Source organism: Meles meles, chromosome 11 (assembly GCF_922984935.1).
Source record: "Meles meles chromosome 11, mMelMel3.1 paternal haplotype, whole genome shotgun sequence".
Lineage (NCBI taxonomy): Eukaryota > Metazoa > Chordata > Mammalia > Carnivora > Mustelidae > Meles > Meles meles.
In genome coordinates, this window is record NC_060076.1 from 23,987,723 (window position 1) to 24,006,829 (window position 19,107).

Consider the following 19,107-nt stretch of genomic DNA (forward strand, 5'->3'; position numbering starts at 1 on the left):
AGACATTTACCTGACTAGGCGCCCCTTAACTTGATTCTTTTTTTTAAAAAAGATCATCTCATTTATTTTTATTTAAATTCAATTAACTAATTAATATGTAGTATATTATTAGTTTCAGAGGTAGAGTTCAGTGATTCATCAGTCTTATAAATACCCACGTGATGTCGTGAACACTGGGTATTATATAAGATCATCTCATTTAAAGTTTAATCACCATTTCACGCAAGTTGATGTGCCTTGCTGATAATGAATTTCCAGTATCAGTGTCTGTATATAAGGAAAACCTCCTATGGTTTTTGTCTCTCTGGCTTTTTGTTTGTTGGAGCAGAAAGCACTAATTGTGTGTGAAATTATAAAACTGATGAGGTTAATGGTGGAAATCTGGATTGTACGAAAAAGCGTGTCAAAGAATATTAAAATTTGATCGTTTCTAATACATGTATGTATAATATGAAAATCATATCTTTAAAAACATTCTATCTCGAGCATTTTTCTCACATTGGTTAAATGTGCTTAAAAATAATTTATTATCATTATTTTTTTAAGATTTTATTTATTTATTTGACAGATGGAGATCATAAGTAGGCAGAGAAGCAGGCAGAGAGAGAGGAGGAAGCAGCCTCCCTGCTGAGCAGAGAGCCCGATGCGGGGTTCAATCCCAGGACCCTGGGATCATGACCTGAGCCGAAGGCAGAGGCTTTAACCCACTGAGCCAACCAGGCACCCCTTAAAAATAATTTTTAATGTCTGCGTGGCTCATGTATATAGATATACTTCTGTTGGAAGTGTATTACAAGTAATGCTGAGAAGGAACATGTTTTTATACGTGTATTTTCTCATATCTTCGCTGCCTGTATATATGTCTGCTACCACAAATCTGAAAGAGGGCCCAGGTGGAGCCATGTCTCTTCATCTTGGGGTGTTGGGTGAAGAGATTATTTAAAAACAGAATCTTCCTAAAGAAAAAAAAAAGAGAGAGAAGAAAGAGGGCCTGGGAGTTTTGTTTGACAGTGACAATTTTACCCCATCCCTTCTCCTCCTCTATTTGCTTTTTTCTAAAAGCAGGGCATTTTTATTGATGAGTGTAGAATTTTTTTTATCATATAAGTTTTTTTTCTGTTCGTTAACTGTTTTTCAGATAACATGCCACCACATTTTTTTTCTCTTATAATTGAGGAAAATTTTGTAGATAGTGAAATGTAAAACTTGGTGAGATTTAATAATTACATATGGTTTTGTAACCACCACCATCCTCTCCCATTCAAAATCTAGAACATTCTTTGAGTCACTCAGTGGGCATTCTTTTCTTCTACCCTTCACCCGTGGGAAGTGGAAATCACTGTTCTTGGGGCAGGGCCTTCAGGCTGTGTTTGCTCTGATTAGAGGCTGGAGGGTAACAGGAGCTTTAACTCTCTCTGGTCCCATGGTTATCTTGTAGCTGCAAAGCCCAGGTACTAGTTTTATCGCAGATTTACTGCCTCAGCTCCTCCTAGCAAGAAGGTGTGTCTGTCACAGTTGTCCTTTCCTTTCTTCTAGATGCTGAGCTTTTTATACCCCCAAAGATCAACAAAAAAACCCAGTGGAAACTGAGCCTTCTAGAGTGAATGACTCCAGCAGAGGCGGTTCTCCTTTCCCTTCCTCCCCGGGCCTGGCCGTCAGGAACTGGGAAGAGTAAGATAGTGATCTGCCTCAGCAGTGTGGAGAGCTGCTCCACACAGCAGACCCAAGCAGACACCAAGCAGTTCTGCTTTATTTTGGGTATAATTTTAATTAGCAAAACCTTACGCTTTAACCAGTATTGCATCATTTTGTAAGAATTACTGTTCTTTTGTTTAGTGCTGTTCGAGAGTGTTTCTGGTATTTATAGCACCGAGAAGACTGGCTTTCATTCCCAGCTACCAGTCTCATTCCTTTTGGGACCTTCGACAAGTCACATAATTAACTGATTCATGCCTCAGTTAATTGGGAATAATGTTTCATGGCTCCTACCTCAAAAGTGTGAGGAAAAGAAAATAATGTTTTTTAAATATTTTATGTTCTGGGAGGAGAGCATTATGTATAAACAACACGGCTATTTGTGCTACCAACAGTTGGTGAAATTGAATCACTTAAATGACTTCTTCCCCTGGAACTAAAGCAGAATAAAAAGCTAAATATATCCTTTGAAATTCTAAGCTTTCCTGTGCTGAGAGCTGTTTACTTTGTAATCTCTTACCACAGCACGTGCTTCCAGTTAGAACTGTATTGAGCTCCTAGCACTACAGTGTCCACAGGGACTCTTTCTACTGCCTGTGAATTTTCTGTGAGGGAGTTAGCAGTATTAGAGCTGGCACAGATTAGCATTTTGGAAACAGTATCATGCACGTTGAGTATGGTGAACTTGTTGAGTTATTCCTTTTTTCTCCAAGTAATTGCTGCTTTTAACTAAAAGGTTTTTGTCCATGTCAAGGCCATTTCATTTATTTTTCCTTATGGTACTTCACTGACCTCTTTTAGTTATTTTCTTTGGAAAAATATGAGAATGTTTTCTCTTTTGGATTAATCTAGAAAAAGCCCAGTTCATTTTGACGACAGTTTTGTGGCTGATTCTTGGGTAAGGTTAAAAATTTCTTCCATGCCTTTAATACCAGAACCAGACATTCATGACTGTGCGTGAATGGAAATGCTGCCTCTGATCTGCAAAGTATAGATATGCCCAGAATTGTAATTAAAGTCATTCCCTAAATAGCAAAATGTAAATGGTAGAATCTAGGTGTGTTTGCTTATACAACTCAATTTCTCTCCATGTCTGAAAATTTTTTTAAAAGCAATGGAAAAGAAAAGAAGGTATATCCTGCCTTATAGAAATCTACTTTATGATTTATACCCATAATGGATTGCTATAATTAAGGGCCCCACATTGAAAGGCTGAAAGTGCTTTGTGAGTACTCTTTGACCTGGGTAAGTAAACATAGTATCTTATATGGCATTTTAATATATTCTAGTGCTCTTGCTATGGATAATGGTAAGGGCACCCATGCCTGATAGATTGGAAATAGAAGTAAATGTGTTGTTGATAATAGTGTGGTTTTTCATAGATGTTCCGTTCCTTGAGATGTTCCATTTCCTTTAGATAATGTATTGAAGCATCAAGAAAGAATTTGTGTGAATACAAATACCTATCAATTACTATCTATTTCCTGTGAGCAAGATGGAGTTTTGTTCATTTGAGAAGCAGCAGCCTAGGACAGACCTTCCAAACTGAAGGCAAAGTCACAGAAGAATTCATGGGGAAAGTGCAGTGTATGGGAAGAAGAGAAATGTTTGGAAATGATAAACGCTTAATTTGGGGGAAAGACTCTGTCAAGGTCCTGGAAAAGAATATATAAGTCTTCCTACTAGATTTGAATGCTGTCCCAAAGCAGGTTCATGCTGCAGTAAGCTAAAAACTCCATTTGTTTTGTTGGTCCCACTAAGTCAGTTTTGCTCAGATGCTGCAGACATCAAGAGGGAACTTGCAGAGGACTGTGTCCGACAACCCATTTTAAATATGCATTTAAAAAAGAACAGAGGCAGGAGGTAATGTTTTTGTTATGTCTTTATGAGTGTAGTTTGATGTAATTTTTTAGCACTGCCACATCTTTTAAATTCATTTTCCATGTATTACACACACACACACACACACACACACACACACACACACACACACAGGTTTACCTTTTAGGGATTGTTCATAGCCATAATTGAAGAGGGTGTTTTCAAAAATAAATAAAACTAATGATTCTTAGTTACTTAAGGTTACTGCAAGTTTGGGAAGGAAAATCAGCTTTTCCCTCACCTGTGCCTCCCCATAAATTTGTGCATCACTGGAAGCACCACCTGAACAAGCCCTTAGGAATTTCTGGTTGTCCTTTCTTATCTGCCATATTTATTAGTAACCGAGGTGAGGAGAATAAACATCTTAGAAGTTAGGTAACCCATTAACATCCCAGAAGCTGTAGACAAGTCAAAGCTAATATGGTGACGTTGGGGGACACTGAATTGATTCTTGTGTCATTATGTTTCCTAAGCCCTTGCTTCTGCCTCATGCCTATATTAATCTCACTGGCTCTGGAGTTCCAAAGGTTTTAACACCAACAGATGTTCTCCTGGTATACAGGAAAGAACAAGGCCATGGGTCCACCCATCTTAGTGTCCTTGGACAGAGACTTTTTTTTTTTTAAGATTTTATTTATTTGTGGGAGAGAGAGAGTGAGCACAAGTAGGGGAAGGAGCAGAGGGAGACGGAGAAGCAGACTCCCTGGGATCATGACCTGAGCTGAAGGCAGACGTTTAATTGACCAAGCCACGCAGGCACCCCTGGACAGGCACATTTAATCTCACTGAAATTTGTCTTTTGTACCCATTAGCACCATTGTGTACCTTAGCACTATTGACATTTTGGGTCATAATCATTCTTTGTTGTAGAGATCTCTCCTGTATATTATAGGGTGTTTAGCAATATCTCTGCCCTCTACCCACTAGCTTCCAGCACTATATATCCCCCACTCCTGTTCTGATAACCAAAACCATTTTTAGACATTTCCATGTCTCTCCTGGGGGGTCAAAATTGCCCCCAGTTGAGAATCACTAAACTAAGATGACTTTCATATACTTAGTAAAACTGTTCATCTCTTCCTCTCTCTCTTTCATGAGGATGACTTTTTTTTTTTTTTTTCCTACAAGGGCAATTGTGTAAAGATCAAGTGAGAATTCATGGAAATGGGTTGTTGTTTTTTTTGTCTTTTTTCTTAAGATTTATTTATTTTTAAAGGTTTTATTTATTTATTTGACAGACAGAGATCACAAGTAGGCAGAGAGGCAGGCAGAGAGAGGGAGGAAGCAGGCTCCCTGCTGAACAGAGAGCCCGATGTGGGGCTCGATCCCAGGACCCTGGGATCATGACCTGAGCCAAAGGCAGAGGCTTTAACCCACTGAGCCACCCAGGCGCCCCCTTTTAAGATTTATTTATTTTAGAGAGCACAGGGAGCAGGAGAGAGAAACTCCAGCAGACTCTGTGCTGAGTGTGGAACCTTTCCCCCACCCCAACAATGTGGAGCCCAATCTTATGACCCTGAGATCATGATTTGAGCAAGAGACAGATGCCTGACTGACTGTGCCACCCAGGTGCTCCCATGAAGGTATTTTGAAAAAGGTACATAGCTGTTCAGCTTTATATTGGTACTTTTCTCTTTTATTCTTTTTGGTATGCTTTCATTTTAAACTGCAGCAGAACATTTAGACCTACTGTGGCCTGGAGATTTTCCTCCAGAACTACCCTTCCATGCTTCCCCTTCATCAAAACTCACTTTTTTGGGGATCCTTGACTTGGGGTCCATAGATACTTAAGGGATTTAAAGATAGTATGTTTCTATAGGATTGGTTTTCTCTGTAATTCTGTGTATTTTATTTTATGCATTTTAACATACTATTCTAAGGAAGGGTCCAAAGGCTTTAGCACCCTGCCAGTGAGGTCCAAACGTTAGGAATTAATTAAATTTTAACCTGCCCAACAGTGAATGTTCATGAAATGTTGGACAGAAACTGAGGTTAATAATAAGACCTTATACCTCCCTATGTATCCAACTGCTAGGTGATCCTCTGATACTGCCGGGTAAGGTTTAGTCACCCTTCCTTAACTCTAGGAACTTGAGAAGCCCTTCTGTGTTGGTCTGTACTTCTCTTCCGGCTTGCTGGTGCCAGTCCGCCGTGTTTACTAGGCCTGGATGCAGGGTTGGGCAGTTAGGTCTTTCGAGGCAGTCTAGGCAAACCTGGATACTATGAAGATGGCTTGGTAGGGCTTCTCCCTGGGCGTGGTAGAGATGCCATACCTCTTCTGTGAGTGCTTGAATGCCTAGGCGCCTTTGCTTGTGACTAAAAACCATGTAAGGGATACTTTGGTGGCATAATCAGTTAAGCGTCCCACTCTTGGTTTCCGTTAGGGTTGTGATCTCAGGGTCATGAGATTGAGCCCGTGTCAGGCTTTGCGCTCAGTGTGGAGTCTGCTTGAGACCCTCCCTCCCGCTCCCTCTGCCCCTCCCCGCCCCATGCTTGCTCTCTAAAATAAATAAATGAATCTTAAAAAACAAAAAAGAACCATGGTAAGATTTCAGGGTTCCTGTATAACAGAAGTCTACAAGATAATTCTAGCTAGCTCTTAGGATCACCTCCCAGAGGCCAGATACTAGTATTTCACTGTTTATCTCTGGGTTGTTTTTTTGTTTTGTTTTTGTTTTTGTTTTTGGGGTGTGGTTTTTTGTTTTTTGTTTTTTTTTTTGTATCAGCTGTGTGAAGTAGGCCTTTGAATTCAGTTTTATAGGTAAGTAGACTCAAGCCACAGAGTTAGGTGGTAGTGAAATAGGGTTTCAGATCAGAGTTCAAACCCATTTCTTTCCACTGTTTGATGCTGCTCCCTGCCAGTGTTCAGATGCTGAGGTTGAGAGAGAGAACAGAGACTGTATTGGGGACTGTTCTGAAAAATCTGTGTTCCATTTAAAAAACTGGCCCTGTAAGACTACCACAGAACATGCTGGGCCCCAAAAGGGCTTCTCTGGTCTTGAAGGACTGAATGTTCCTTCTGGCTCCTCAGTTGGGGTAGAATGACCAGTGTAGGGCAGGTTCCCGCAAACCCACATCATTAACCCCAGAACTGCCAGCCTCTATCCCACTCCCATCCCCAATTCCAGCTGTGTATCCTACAGGTTGATGGGGAATCCAGTCTAGTGGGTGGCGAGCAGCTGAAGAGTTGCCCCCTTCAGACACACACATACACCTTGCTCATTACATGCCACGTTTCAGCAGCCAGTCACCATGATGGTTTGGTAAGAGCTGTATTGAGACTTAAGTTCCTGTTGGAACTAAAGGAAAGCACAGTTTATGCAGGAACCACACACCCTAGTCCACTCTTCACAAGCCTCCATGAAGCCGGAAGTGTGCTCTGCAGCTGTGTGGGAGACCAACCCATTGTAGCAGACTTCCTGTTGTTGATCGAAAGGAATATTCTATATGCCCTAAAGCACTGACTCTATATCTTTATCACGCTCCCCTTCTGAGATGTAACAGTGTGATCGTTCCTAAAACGGGGGATACGAAAAGGGACAGAGTAAGGTTAGAGCTGGTTTTTCCCAAGAATGTTCAAGCAAGCAGCGCGTAATATGTGCCGTTGTTGTTTTCACCCACATCTCCGACTTTGTTTGGCACATGCTGCATTCATGAACTTGCTCTTACTAAGTCAGGAAATACAGAAACACACTATGGAGGGAACACGAGGATCGTTTAATACTACAGAAGCGAACATGTGGACTTAGCTCCCTATGCGCAAATGGGTGCTCACCCAGCAGAACTGACGCATGGCAGCCATGCTTGGTCAGAGTTCAGAAGCACCTTCTGTAGAGGAAGAAAGGCCCGTGTTCCTCGTACTCAGAGCGGTGGACCCACAGGGGTTGGAAGCCCTGAAGCGAGGCCAGGATGGAGCCGCCTGTCCACACCGCAGTGTCTCTTTCGGGAAGCACATTGACCTGTGGGTTGTCGTTGGGACACATGCTGCTCAACTCCTTTTGCAGGCGGTTGGGGAAGCCGCTGAGCATAGTGCTCCCCCCGCAGAGCAGGATGCTGCCCATGAGATCCCGCTTGAGAGCAATGTCACACTTGTGAAGGCAGGACACAGTCTGGGTGTGGAGCCCCAGCTGCATGGACTTGATCAGAGAAGGCTTAAAGAACATCTCTGAGCAGAGGAACCTTTCCTGGCCCAGGTTTATCACCTGCCCGTCAGGCAGAGTGTACTGAATTGTATGCTCAGTGGCTGGAATTTTCTTCTCTTCGATGGGGTCCAGGGCCACAAAGCAGCATTTCTTCTTGATGTCCTCCACAATCCCTGTCTGGTCCTCGGTGAAGTGTTTCCCCGCATTATTCATCAGACCCATCAAATAGGCTGTCAGGTCAGAGCCTGCATAGTCCAGACGTCCGGTGATGCTGGGCAAAGGATAACCCTCGTAGATGGGGACCACATAGGACACGCCGTGGCCGACCTCCACCACCAGGCCAGATGTCCTTCCGTAGGAGTACATGGACAGGCGGGACTGGTAGGCGATGTGCATTGCAGGAGTGCTGAAGGTTTCAAACAGCATTTCAGCGTACTTCTCTCTGTTGGTGTGTGGACTCAGGGGTGGATCTGAAACCAAGACCGCATGTTCCTCTGGGGTGATCTGCATCTCTTGATGGAAGAGGTATTCCCAGATATCCTGCACTGTGTCCCAGTCCACGATGATGCCATGCCGCAGAGGATTAATTAGCTTGAGACGAACCCCTGGATTGATGAGCTCCCGCCCCACGAATGTCTCCTTGCGATTGTCCCCGGTTTTGGCGGTCTCCATGTAGGGCTTGCCCACTGTCGATGAGATGATATGGGTGGGCTTCGGCAGCCCGGCAAAGCCACATTTGCAGGAGCCAGTACCAAGGTCTACGACCACTGCTTTCGTCACCACTAGCTTGGATTTCTCCTTGCCTGTCGTTGATTTAGTAGGTTCTTCTGGCTCTGAATGGTTACAGCGGACCCACACTGCCCGTTTCGCTGGGCCATCTTTTAAGGAGGCAGTCTGGAGGACGTGTGATTGTAGGGGTGCCTGTTCACCCACTTTCTTGGCAGGTCCATCCCCGATGATTGATGCCTGGGGAGCCCATATGCTATCAAGAGCCATCTTGCTCTCAGAAGGTTCCTCGATCCCACCGGCCTCAAAGCCTGAAAGGCTTATATCAGAGGGCAACTTGAGAATTTTACCAACAATGACATCACTGATTGTGACATAATCTGGTGACCGGGGGCTTTCTAGATACTGGAAACCTGTGTCCCATGTTAGGGTGGATTTGGGGTGGTGTCTTAGAGGTCACTTAACCTTTTTCTAGGTTTGGTAATAAACCTGATTTTAGCCAATCAGTTATTTATTGAGCACTTGCTACATGCAAGGACACTGGAAATAAAAGGCACCTGTGGAGGAAAAAAGACAACAATCTCTGCTCTTGCAGACTTTACACTCTAGTCAGTGGGGGCTGGGGGAGAGGCAATGGCCCAGACAAACAGCTGTTGGAAAATGGTTAAGGGCAAAAGAGAAAAGGCAGGGAAGAGTGTTGGGGACTGTGGCCATGTTCTGGGGCTTGGGCAGGGATCCCTGAAAGGGTGACACTTGAGTGAGGACCGGAAGGAGGGGAGGGACAGTGCCACGTGTGTCGGGTGTGTATTGGGAGCAGCAGGTGCAGATGTTGGAGGCGCACCTGCGACCGATGAGAGGCGGAGCCAGCAAACTAGTGCCGGCCCCCTGTGTTTGGTAAATCAGCCTTTATCCAAACACAGCCATGCTCACTTATGTGCAGATAGTACCTTGTGTTCGATCTGTGCCTGCTTCTATGCTGCAACCCCATTGCCACGAAGAGTGCACAGCCCGCCACCCTGACGATGTTGGTGATCAGGCCCTTTACAGAAAAGTTTGCTGGCCCCTAAGTTAGAGGATCCCACTCCCCGTGTGGCTGAGTGGGGGCAGCAAGGAGAAGTACGTGAGGTGGGAGAAGGGGGTGGGGAGGGGGAGCAGCCCACATCCATCCTCTTGGGCCACTGCTATGACTTTGGCTCTGACTCTGCATGAGGTCAGAAAGCACGAGAGACTTGCGCACAGTTGACACTACCTGATTGAGAGTTTGGCAGGACTGCTTGCGTGCTGTAGTGACCGTGCCAAGCACGTGTGTCTGTTGTCCCCTATGACAGCCTGCAGAAGAATTTTTAGTCACGTGTGTACACATACCCTTCACATGGGTCCTTGGGTCGGCGGTGAAATCAGACCATACAGAGTTGCACTGATAAGGACACTGAGGTTCTTAGGTGCATGGCTCGCCTGTGGGATCCAGCCAGTGAGGGTCAAGCTTTCCTGACTGGGACTTCATCCCAGGGGTGTGGTGTGGACACACCTCAGTGAGGCCCAAAATGTGTGTCTAAGCACACACGGCCATCGTCTCACATGCCATCTCTGAAGATAGGGACGGTGGTGCTGACACCTGTCACTGTCAGGGCCTCCAGAAACCAACTTTTTGTTATGCGGTCCCACGCTTTTCATGAAAGAGTCAGTTGCCCCAAAGGGGGGGCTTTCGCCTTTGAGGAGATTACTGGGGATGCTCTTGGCTCTTTGTGGGGGGTAAGAGAAGAAAAGCACCGAGTCCAGTCTTGTGACCGTCTAATGGGGGCAGTCATGCTGTCACCTCAGAGTGTCCGCTTCTTGGGTCGATGGGTAGAGGATGAGATAGCATCGAATTTTGAAAGAAGAGGAAAGTATTTATGCCTGGCTGCCTAAAAAACTGTGTACTTGCCCGTTGTTCAGTGGGGGTTTGCATGGTCAACTTGGATTGTTTGACTTCAAAAGAATGTTTATGTGATAACCAAAGGCACATTTCATGTAGGGTGACTGATTTTTCCTTCTCAACCCTCGTCTTGAATTCGGACAGATGTGCATTTTCACTGCCCTGGATTCCTGTTAAGAGCCTATGCTCCTTTCCTGTGGCTGCTGTCATAAATTACCACATACTTAGTGGCTTCAAACACAGATTTATTAACTACAATTCTGGAGGTCAGAAGTCCGCATTCTCAGCTACAGTCAAGCTATTGGGGGGGCCACGTTCCTTCCCAAGGCTCTAGGTGATCATCTTTGGCCTTTCCCAGCTCCCTAGAGGCCACCTATATTCCTTGGTGTGGGGCCCCTTCATCTTCAAAGACCTGTCTGAGTTCTGCCTCTTTTGTCCTATCTCGGACCTCACTCTCCTGTCCGGCTCTTATGAAGACCTTGATGATTAGTTCAGGGCCACCCCGATAATGCAGGGTAACCTCCCTATCTCAAACTCTTTAACTCCTATCTGCGAAGTCCCTTTTGCTGTGAAAGATAACATTCACAGATTCCAGGGATTAAAGACGGGGATATCTTTTGGGGGCCTTTATTCACCCTGTCCCTTGACCTGTGCTTCCCACTTCACTGAGACACTAAAGCCTGCCAGGCTGTCTTGCACGTGTTCCCCCCGCCCAGTCTTACCCCTCTTTGGCTCTGTCAGTGTACGTGGGAGAGGTGCTGTGTGGGCTTAAAGACACCCGCTCCTTCCTGTCTGTAAGACCTAAGAGCGCAGGGACTCTTGCTCTACCCCAGATCCTTCAGGCTAATGTCACTGGATGCTTTTCACTCCTTTTAGTTCACCTCTTTGGATTTCACATGCTTGGACGCTCTCTCTTAAGTGAATCCCTTTGCCCTTAGCTTCTGTGTCCCCCTTTGTGTTCCTTCTCTCCTCTCGGGGGTCAGGACACAGTTAATGGTATCAATGATGGGAGAATATGGAGACCCTTGGCACACTGCACTTCAAACCTTCAGTACCTGGCATGCAGAAGCCCTTGTACTTGTTACTCACCATCTGAGGTACTCATGGGCTCCCAGGGATCTCTGGTGAGGTCCCTCCTGGTTAGAGGCACCCTCGGTTGCCCAAAGTATCTCAGGTCATATTTTCTCTGGAATCCACCTACTTTTGCTCCTCTGGCCCAAGGCTAGAAAACCGTGAGGTGATCCTTCCTGAAAGCAACTTTGAGGCTCTCCTGTAGTGGAAGAAAAAACTGGAAAGATGAGACCCAGAAACACATCTCTCCCTGAGCTGGTATCCTTGCTCTGGCTTTTGGGACACCATCTACCCTTGATTATGGAAAGAAAGGTGAACTAGGTCCCTGTAATCTTAGCAGCTATGGGAGGGAAGAAAGATAATCTAGTACGGGAAATGCCAAAGTACAGGGTTTCTTATGAATCACCTGGAGATTTTTTGTTTTGTTTTGTTTTTGAAGGAGGGCGGTTTGGGATGGAGGGCCCTATGGAAACCTAATGACTACCTGCTCTGGACGACAGGCCATCTTTCTTTGCTTTGGCGGAGGTGAGGGATTCATCCCTCCCTCTCCCTTACTCCCCATAGCTGGTCTAATCATCTGACGTAAATGCAGTGTTTGAAGTGAGAGATGTCACAGGAGCAATGAGAGAAGGCCTTACATGCTAGAGTAAGAACTTGGGTTGAATGGGAGATAGTTGGGGAACCAACCAAGTGGATGAGATTCTACCTTCTAAACTTCTGGAGAATCTGTTGGTCCTTCTCTTACACACCGTCCCAGCCTGGCTTAGGTCTCCTTCAGGTCTTACAAGAATGTCGTCCATCGTCTTGCCCCTCTACATCACAGCTAAACACAGATCTTGTCCAGATTTTCCAGCGGTCAGATCTGACCACCCCCCGGCTTAAAATCTTCGTTTGTTCCCCACCTGTCCTCCATTTAACCCAAGCTCTTACTCCAAGCGTTAGAGGCCCTCCCTAGTTGGCTCCATAAACTCTCTAGCTTCATCTGTTTTTCCAAACATTTAACTACTAGAAGACTGCAACATTCCCCGACCCCTCCCCCCAACCCCAGCCTTTGCACAGGCTGTGCTTTTTGCTTGGGATGACATCCCGTCCTCCTAGCTACTTGACAAATACCCACATGGTTGTTGACTTAGGATCACCTCTTTCTAGAATCTGCTGACTCCTTCCCTCCAGTAATCACTCCTTCCTCCTGCCCCTTTGTTCTCCCAGTAGACTTCTACCTACAAACTTGTCTGCATCCTTTCTGTCTCCTTCCCACCTAGAAGGGACGCTGCTGTGGCCAGGTTTTTGGTGTCTGTCACTGGCAAGCTGTCCTGGGCTGGACCTGCCACCAGCCCCAGTAAATGCTGAATGAAGGGATGTGGGTACTGTTGGAGCCTTCATGCTCTAAGATCTGGTGCACGCAGCTGAATGAACTTGAATAAAAATACAAACATTTCAAGAGCTGTTTGCTCCTGAGCAAGTCATTTGAATTCTGAACCTTCATTTCCCCACCTCGGCCTATACTTCTCAGGATTCTGGGGAGTAACATGTGTGCGGTACTTGGTACAGTGCCTGGCTTACTGTAGGGGCTCAAGTGTTTATTATCCTCTCAGCCAAGAAGCAGAGAAAGGAAAGGTGTTCAGTCAGTGGACAGGGCATTAGAAGCAGGGGTGGAAGGGGAGAGGGTAGAAACCTGACACCCCAGTGTGCCTGGGTTTCTAAAACTGCTGGCCGCCTGCTATGTCTTAGAGCAAAGTCAAGTTAGGTGGACAGCGGTGGGGGTGGCAGATCAAGGGCCTGCGGAGGCCAAGCCCTCCCCGGGCTGCCAGAATGGACCAGCCCTCAGTGACATCACAATCCCGAGGGGTTGCCAAGGCACTGCTGGGGACGGGCCGTCTTATTTCTCCCCACGGAGCTCTAGGATGTGGATGTGAGAAAGGTGAGCCAAGAAGGAAGATGGCGACGAGGAGCAGCCCTAGCCCCATGCCCCTGGGCACGGCTCAGGGTGATCCTGGAGAGGCAGGAACACTGCCCGCTTCTGATGCTGGCATCCGGGACACAGGTCTGGTCACCCCGCTGAAGATGAAGCCCAAGAAGGTGCGCAAGATCAAGGCCCTCATCATTGACCTGGGCTCCCAGTACTGTAAGTGCGGCTATGCCGGCGAGCCCAGGCCCACCTACTTCATCTCCTCCACTGTGGGCAAGCGCTACTCGGAGGCGGCTGATGCTGGCGACACCCGCAAGGAGACCTATGTGGGCCATGAGCTGCTCAACACGGAGGCGCCCCTGAAGCTGATGAACCCGCTCAAATACGGCATCGTGGTGGACTGGGACTGCGTCCAAAGCATCTGGGAGTACGTCTTCCACACGGCCATGAAGATCCTCCCTGAGGAGCATGCGGTGCTGGTCTCTGACCCCCCGCTCAGCCCCAGCAGCAACCGGGAGAAGTACGCGGAGCTCATGTTCGAGACCTTCGGCATCCCTGCCATGCATGTGACGTCCCAGTCGCTCCTGTCCATCTACTCATATGGCAAGACCTCGGGCCTGGTGGTGGAGAGCGGGCATGGCGTCTCGCACGTGGTGCCCATCTCGGAGGGCGACGTGCTGCCGGGCCTGACCAGCCGCGCCGACTACGCTGGGAGCGACCTCACCAACTATGTGCTGCAGCTGCTCAACGAGGCTGGCCACAAGTTCACGGACGACCACCTGCACATCATCGAGCACATCAAGAAGAAGTGCTGCTACTCGGCACTCGTGCCCGAGCAGGAGCTCGACCTGTGCCTGGATGACGTGCGCGTGGACTACGAGCTCCCCGATGGCAAGCTCATCACCATCGGCCAGGAGCGGTTCCAGTGCGCCGAGATGCTCTTTAAGCCCAGCCTGGTGGGCAGCAACCATCCCGGCCTCCCTGCACTCACGGCCGCCTGCCTGGACCGCTGCCGGGAGGCAGGCTTCAAGGAGGAGATGGCCGCCAACGTGCTGCTGTGTGGTGGCTGTACCATGCTGGATGGCTTCCCCGAGCGTTTCCAGAGGGAGCTGAGCCTCCTCTGCCCTGGGGACAGCCCCGTGGTGGCTGCTGCTCCTGAGAGAAAGACCTCCGTGTGGACCGGCGGCTCCATCCTGGCCTCCCTGCAGGCCTTCCAGCAGCTCTGGGTCAGCAAGGAAGAGTTTGAGGAGCGGGGCAGTGCGGCCGTCTACAGCAAGTGCTGAGCGCCGGGGTCCCGGCGGGCGGGGCCTGGGGGGGCACGCGGCCTCCGGCCACTCTACGCATTTACAGAATTTCTCATAAAACTTCAAGTGCAGTGGTTCTGGTCTAGTCTGCGTTTCTTGCCCTCGCCTGGCAGCAGGCAGGGGGTGGGGGGTGGGGATTTGGACTAAAAGATCTCAGCACCTTTTGCTCTGCAGGGTCAAGAGTACCCAGTGGGCTGGGGGTGCACTGTGGCTCACTGACCCATGCCCCACACCCCCCATCATGAGGGTGACATCGTCTCAGAGCCCCGAGTGTTCCATTAGCTGCCCTGAGTTCGAGACCCCGCTCGACAGGCATGTTGCTTGGTCATGCATGGGCCAGGAGGCAGACCAAGGCTCATGTGAAGGGGCTAGCTTGGGACCCCTAGTTCAGTGGTGGGTGGGAGGCTTAGCCAGGTGTCAGACTTCAGTCTCCTGTTTCTAGCTCTGGTGGTCACCCATCTTCTCACTGCTGCCCACAGTTGCTTGCTGGAGCTCCCCAGAAGCTCTCACTAACCCCCACCCCCACAACCCGCCCTTTTCAAAGGTGCAGCCCATGGGTGTGCATCCCGATTGTGCGTCCTCTGTTTGGGAGCGGCCATTTCTGCCCATCAGGGGCCTCCCCCTGCCAACCCAGCCCAGATGGCAGCTGTATTTGCACTGGCAAAGCCAAGCCACTGAGTCCAGAGGATGCCAAAGGAAACCAGAAAGCCCTTTGGGAACCCCGTGATTCTCTGCTTGCTACAGACACAGGGAAACTGAGGACCAGGAGAGAAGGCCTATATCAGTCGTTGAGCCCAAGTCTTCTGGCCCAGGCCATGATTACTTCTAGAAGGATAAAATAAACATGGTTGCTTTAGGGTGGGCTGCTCTAACACAAGACCACAGACCAGGTGGCTTCTAAACAACAGAAATTTATTTCTGGAGGCTGGGAGTCCAAGCCCAGGTTGCTAGCATAGCTGGGTTCTGGTGAAAGCCCTCTTCTGGGTTGCAGACTGCCCGCACCTTGCTGTGTTCTCACTTGGCCTAAGGGATAGGGAACTCTGAGGCCTTTGTATGAAGGCACTACTCCATTTATGAGGGCTGCCCTTATGACCCAGTCACTTCTCCAAAGCCCCACCTCATACCCTTACCTTGAGCATTAGATTTTCATGAGTTGACCAAGGGGACTGGCAGGGGCCAGGGTGGGACAAACACTCAGTTTTCAGCAGTGCTTCTTAATAGCAAGTATGATCAGAATGTGGCCCTTCCCTCGGGATCACACACTGTGTTCACCCATGTTGGTAAGGAGAGGAGGCCAGAGCTCTGTGTTTCTGGGGGCGGGAAGGTGGAGGTAGTTTTGGAAAGCTGTAAGTAGAGAAGTGCTGGGCATGGTGGCCATTTGGTGGCTTCAGGGCTAAGGGAGAAGCTGGTGCGTCCTGTGAGATTTCAGCTCAGGGATGACGGTCTGCTGAGAGGAGAGTGGCTGCTTCCTCTTTCTCCAGTTCCCCTCTGCTGATGGAGCCCATGACCAAGCATCTGTGGGATCAGACACTCGTGAGCTGTGGAATCTGATGGGCTACCGGATGGTGCTGAGCTGCCGCTTACCTTAGACAGGAGTCCTGATCTGCGGCACCCCGCAGGACTGCATCTGTCCCGGGCCCGTGCTGGAGGCCACTGGCTTGCGGTCTTCATTGCCCAGTGGCTGGCCATTTAGTCCCTCCCCATCGCCCAGAACTGGGTCTCTAGCCCAGGGTGGGAATCCCTGGGGTGGGGGGTGGGGGGCTGGTAGGGCCGTGGTGCTAGTCGGGGATCCCTGCTCTTTCCTGTGGGGAGGAGGTTGTAGACTGGGGGCTGCAGGTCGATGATGCCAGGAGGCACATTACGTTTGGCCAGCACAGTGCCTGTGTGTTTTCTGGAATGCGAATTCTTCCAGTGGGGCTTGCGTGCTGCAGGTTGTGCCAGTTTCTCCCACCCTGATCTCTTCACACGTACGGGCTGCTGCTGCATCATTTGCTTAATTAGATTGCTTGTGCTCCAACTTCCCTCTCCGCGATCACTGCCCCACTGCTCTCCTTGCCTGGTCCTCTCCTCCTCTCTGTGTGGCAGAGGCTGTAGAAACACTTCCTCCTTGACAGGGATTTATCCAAGCCCATCACAGACACAACAGGAGATTTAATTTGGGGGGAGTACTACGAGTCAATGATTTCCCGCTCAAAATGACCAACCAAACGTGCACTTGTCTCCTCTCCCTCCTAGGACTATGTTATAGTGATAGGAGAAGATGTTGCTGTCTCATCACACTGCAAATGAGGATGGTAGAGGGACTGCAGGAGGCCAGAGGTTTCCGCCTGATTCTGGAAGAAGGAAAGCGGATGCAGGGCAGGAAGGTTGTGGCCTGAAACTTGCAAGGTGCTCCTGGTGGGTGAGGGACAGGTAGAGAATGGGGACTTGGAAATGCCACGTAGGGGAGGATCTACCACTGAAGCGTGTGAGACAAAACAGGATGGGGAGGGGACGGTAATGAATGGTCCCTGGGAGCACAGTCCCCCTCCCGTGCGCACAGGTAGAGGGCTGAACAGAATGGTCAGCCTATAAGTGTGAATTTCTCAGAGCTGAAGACCTCACTCTCCGTGAAAGCAGTGCCAGTACAGGGAAGATGAGTGCATGTAGCTCATGAACTCCACCTCCAACCCCGAAAGCGCAGTCACACCCAGGTCTAGCTACGATGCCCCGAGGTGGAGCAGATAGCTGATGCCTCCGATTCCCCCTCAACCCTTCCCTATATCCGTCTTCTGCCTGGGCATCACGTGTGGCCCAGGGCGGACCTCCTCTCCAGAGCCAAGGGGCGAAGCCAATCAGAGCTGCCACCTATCTGCCAGGCTAGAGTGAGCATGGGACTCAAGGTGCCCGAGCCGAGTCACAGGCCGTTCGCTGGGAAGCTTGACATGCCATTGGTGTGGCCTGGAACTGCTGCGGCAACGTTTGTCACCATGAAGCAAGCTGAAGCTGGGCCAGCCCGAGCGCAGGACTCAGACGCCGGGTGCGCTAATGGGAAAGTGAGCTCAGAATGCGCCCGGGCCCGGAGCGCCCTCTACCGGCAGGCTGTTTCCATGAGCCGACGCTCTCGCCCTGCGCCTCCCGCACGTGAGACCGAGAACATTCGGCTTCAGTTACCTTCTCGGTAGTGGTATCCTCCAGGCTGGTTTGCAGGGAGGAGGGGTTGGAGAGGGCTCTTACAATGGAAATTTTAGGACCAACACTTTATTTCCCATCAAATCGGCTATCTCACATGAAGACCTTTTCTTAAGATTTCAGAAAGTGTCAGGTAACACACAATGCTGAAATGCAGAAACCTAAGTGTTTACTGGCCAGTGTCCTATACTTTTTACTGGCCAGTGTCCTATATTATCTGGTGACCATATTTGTCCCCGAGGTTAAAGGTGGAGCTCCTTAAAAGCAGGAACTTTGACTTTCTTATCTTAGTTTTCTGCAACCCCAGTGCCACTACTGACCCAGATAACTTACTCCCAGCCGAGGAGGTAGAAGTTAAAGTATTTCCCCCTTTTCACAGATGAGGACACTAGAGCCTGGAGAGATTACAAAATCTGGTCCAAATTCACCTGCCTGGTTAATCAGTCTTGTGCTAAATGGAAGTTCTGTGATTCCAAAATGCCTCCTTGCCTTTGTTTCCTACCTTCCTGTAAATTACCGATTTCTTTAACCAAGAAAAAAAAGTCATAAAAACTGCTTTCAAGTAGTGAGCAACAAATACAAAGTAATGAACAACAGCAAATACGGTGGAATTTCACGATGAGGTACGAAAGTTAAGAATGCTGATCTTTTAGCGAGGGAGCGAATTCTCTGGCCTGAGATAGCCGGAGGCATAAATCAACAAGTACTAGAGTGACCTCACGTGGTAAAATTCTACTCTTTGTACACAGCAGGTGGTCTCTCACTCTCACTGCCTATCTGGGCAGCCTGATCTCTTCTCCCCCAGTTACTACCAAGTTTGCTTTAAGAGTTTTCTGCCTTAGATGGGCTTATTAAGCAACTAACTTGTTTTAAAAAAAGATTTTATTTACTTATTTGACAGAGAACATGAGCAGGGGGAGGGGCTAAGGGAGAGGGAGCAGCAGGCTCTCGGCTGAGCAGGGAGACTGATAGGAGACTCAATCCCAGGACCCTAGCCCAGATCGTGACCTGAGGTGAAGACAGTCACTTAATGGACTGAGCCACCCAGATGCTCCAGCAATGAACCTTATTACAATACAAACTATTAATGGTGTTCTACTTGACATTAGGTGGGTTTTTTGTTTGGTCCTACATTTTCCTGGAATGCAGTATTTCTTAACCCATGGGGAGAGGGAGTGTGGGCCCTTGGTTATGCTGGAGTTAGCTCTTGGGATGGGGTGTGAGAGCTCAGTGTTAGACTAGTCAGGAATTTTGCTAGCCAAACTAAATTGTTAATTTGTGTTGGTGGCTTGA

The 19,107-nt window shown here is 48.5% G+C and overlaps 3 protein-coding genes across 3 annotated transcripts in view; 2 read left to right on the top strand and 1 right to left on the bottom strand.

Annotated features, from left to right (window-relative positions):
• The window catches only part of ELP1 (elongator acetyltransferase complex subunit 1), a 59,721-nt gene extending 54,959 nt beyond the window's left edge, over positions 1-4,762 (top strand). Inside the window, exon 37 of the mRNA XM_046022025.1 lies at positions 1,537-4,762. Coding sequence (XP_045877981.1) covers positions 1,537-1,604 — 68 coding nt within the window. The 3' untranslated portion in view covers positions 1,605-4,762. The remainder of the gene's footprint in view (positions 1-1,536) is intronic.
• A 1,477-nt stretch (positions 4,763-6,239) lies between these two features.
• ACTL7A (actin like 7A) lies at positions 6,240-9,541 on the bottom strand. The gene has a single exon (XM_046021889.1). It carries the CDS (start codon positions 8,712-8,714, stop codon positions 7,392-7,394), a length of 1,323 nt encoding a protein of 440 aa, XP_045877845.1. The 5' UTR covers positions 8,715-9,541; the 3' UTR covers positions 6,240-7,391.
• An 84-nt stretch (positions 9,542-9,625) lies between these two features.
• Positions 9,626-14,691, top strand: ACTL7B (actin like 7B). The gene has a single exon (XM_046021764.1). It carries the CDS (start codon positions 13,243-13,245, stop codon positions 14,620-14,622), a length of 1,380 nt encoding a protein of 459 aa, XP_045877720.1. The 5' UTR covers positions 9,626-13,242; the 3' UTR covers positions 14,623-14,691.
• Positions 14,692-19,107: the final 4,416 nt, after the last annotated feature.

What these genes read in the sequence shown, in the direction of transcription:
- ACTL7A (XM_046021889.1), bottom strand. Translation starts at nt 8,714, where the DNA reads ATGGCTCTTGATAGCATATGGGCTCCCCAGGCATCAATCATCGGGGAT.
- ACTL7B (XM_046021764.1), top strand. Translation starts at nt 13,243, where the DNA reads ATGGACCAGCCCTCAGTGACATCACAATCCCGAGGGGTTGCCAAGGCA.